Genomic DNA, 1,021 nt, shown 5'->3' on the forward strand with positions numbered 1-1,021 from the left:
GTGTGTGTGTGTGTGTGTGTGTGTGTTGGGGAAAGGAATTCAAACGACAAAATCTCAAGCTCGAGCAAGTTTCACTGAACCACCTTGAGGGCAAAATCCAGGAGGAAGCGTGAACACCTCACAGTTTGCCTCATCAACGTCCAGTAAAATTAAAATTCTAGTTGAGAGAAACACTCAAGTTCCCAGAAGACTGATTAAAATCTGAGCTATTTAAAGTCAGGGATAACCCAGGGCTTACTTAGGAGGGCGGTTTCGGTTTGAGACGGTCGTTTCTCCTCTCATATCTGATGCTCTTTTTGAATTTACAGACATGGCCGTTCGTGGTCTCAGGGCGACCCGACTCTGACACCAAAGAAGTTTCTGCAGCCAACAGACTATGTGGAACAACCGCTTAGATCGGACCGGAACCCCCTGGATGGGATTCTTCGTTAAGTGCGTGTGTTTGGGGGCCATGGAGAGAAGGGAGAGAGCGCGAGAACCCCAGAGGATGGGAAGAAATTCCTCCGCATTAACGCGGTTCCACTGGATTCTCCCTGACCCCCCTTTCCCTGGGACTGTGAACACGAGGTGTGGCGGGCGCGGGCATTCAGTGTGCGGGGGTTCGGGGGCGTGAAAGGCAGAGCCCCGGGCCGGCTGTCTTTGCAGTGCGACGACGGCCGCTGCTGCCGCGGATCTGGGCCACCACGCTTCACCTCTGCGTAAAGGGCCTCCTTCAGGCAGGAGAGCGCCGACCCAGACCCCAACCTCGGGTTTTAGCTGCGTAGACTAAGCCCCGCACTGCCGTCTGAGCCCAGCCCGAAGGGCTTAGCGGTTGGTTCCAAGCTGAGCCAGATACATAGTATGTGATGGCGCGACTCTGCGCCGGCCAGGCCTTTCACGTCAGACCCGAGCGCGATTGCGATCGGCTTTAAAGACGGAAACCCTGACCTGAGACTCGCAGTGGGCATATCTTTAAGTTGCAAAGAGAGGAGAGTGGCGTATCTGGGCCAGGTCGTATCCTATCGGGTAGCTCCATACTAGC

General features: G+C 55.0%; 1 protein-coding gene across 1 annotated transcript in view; it reads left to right on the forward strand.

Annotated features, from left to right (window-relative positions):
• The window catches only part of MSC (musculin), a 1,683-nt gene extending 1,234 nt beyond the window's left edge, over positions 1–449 (forward strand). Inside the window, exon 2 of the mRNA XM_004372533.3 lies at positions 309–449. Coding sequence (XP_004372590.2) covers positions 309–395 — 87 coding nt within the window. The 3' untranslated portion in view covers positions 396–449. The remainder of the gene's footprint in view (positions 1–308) is intronic.
• The last annotated feature ends 572 nt before the right edge of the window (positions 450–1,021 follow it).

This window comes from Trichechus manatus, unplaced genomic scaffold (genome assembly GCF_000243295.1).
Source record: "Trichechus manatus latirostris isolate Lorelei unplaced genomic scaffold, TriManLat1.0 scaffold00018, whole genome shotgun sequence".
Taxonomy (NCBI): domain Eukaryota; kingdom Metazoa; phylum Chordata; class Mammalia; order Sirenia; family Trichechidae; genus Trichechus; species Trichechus manatus.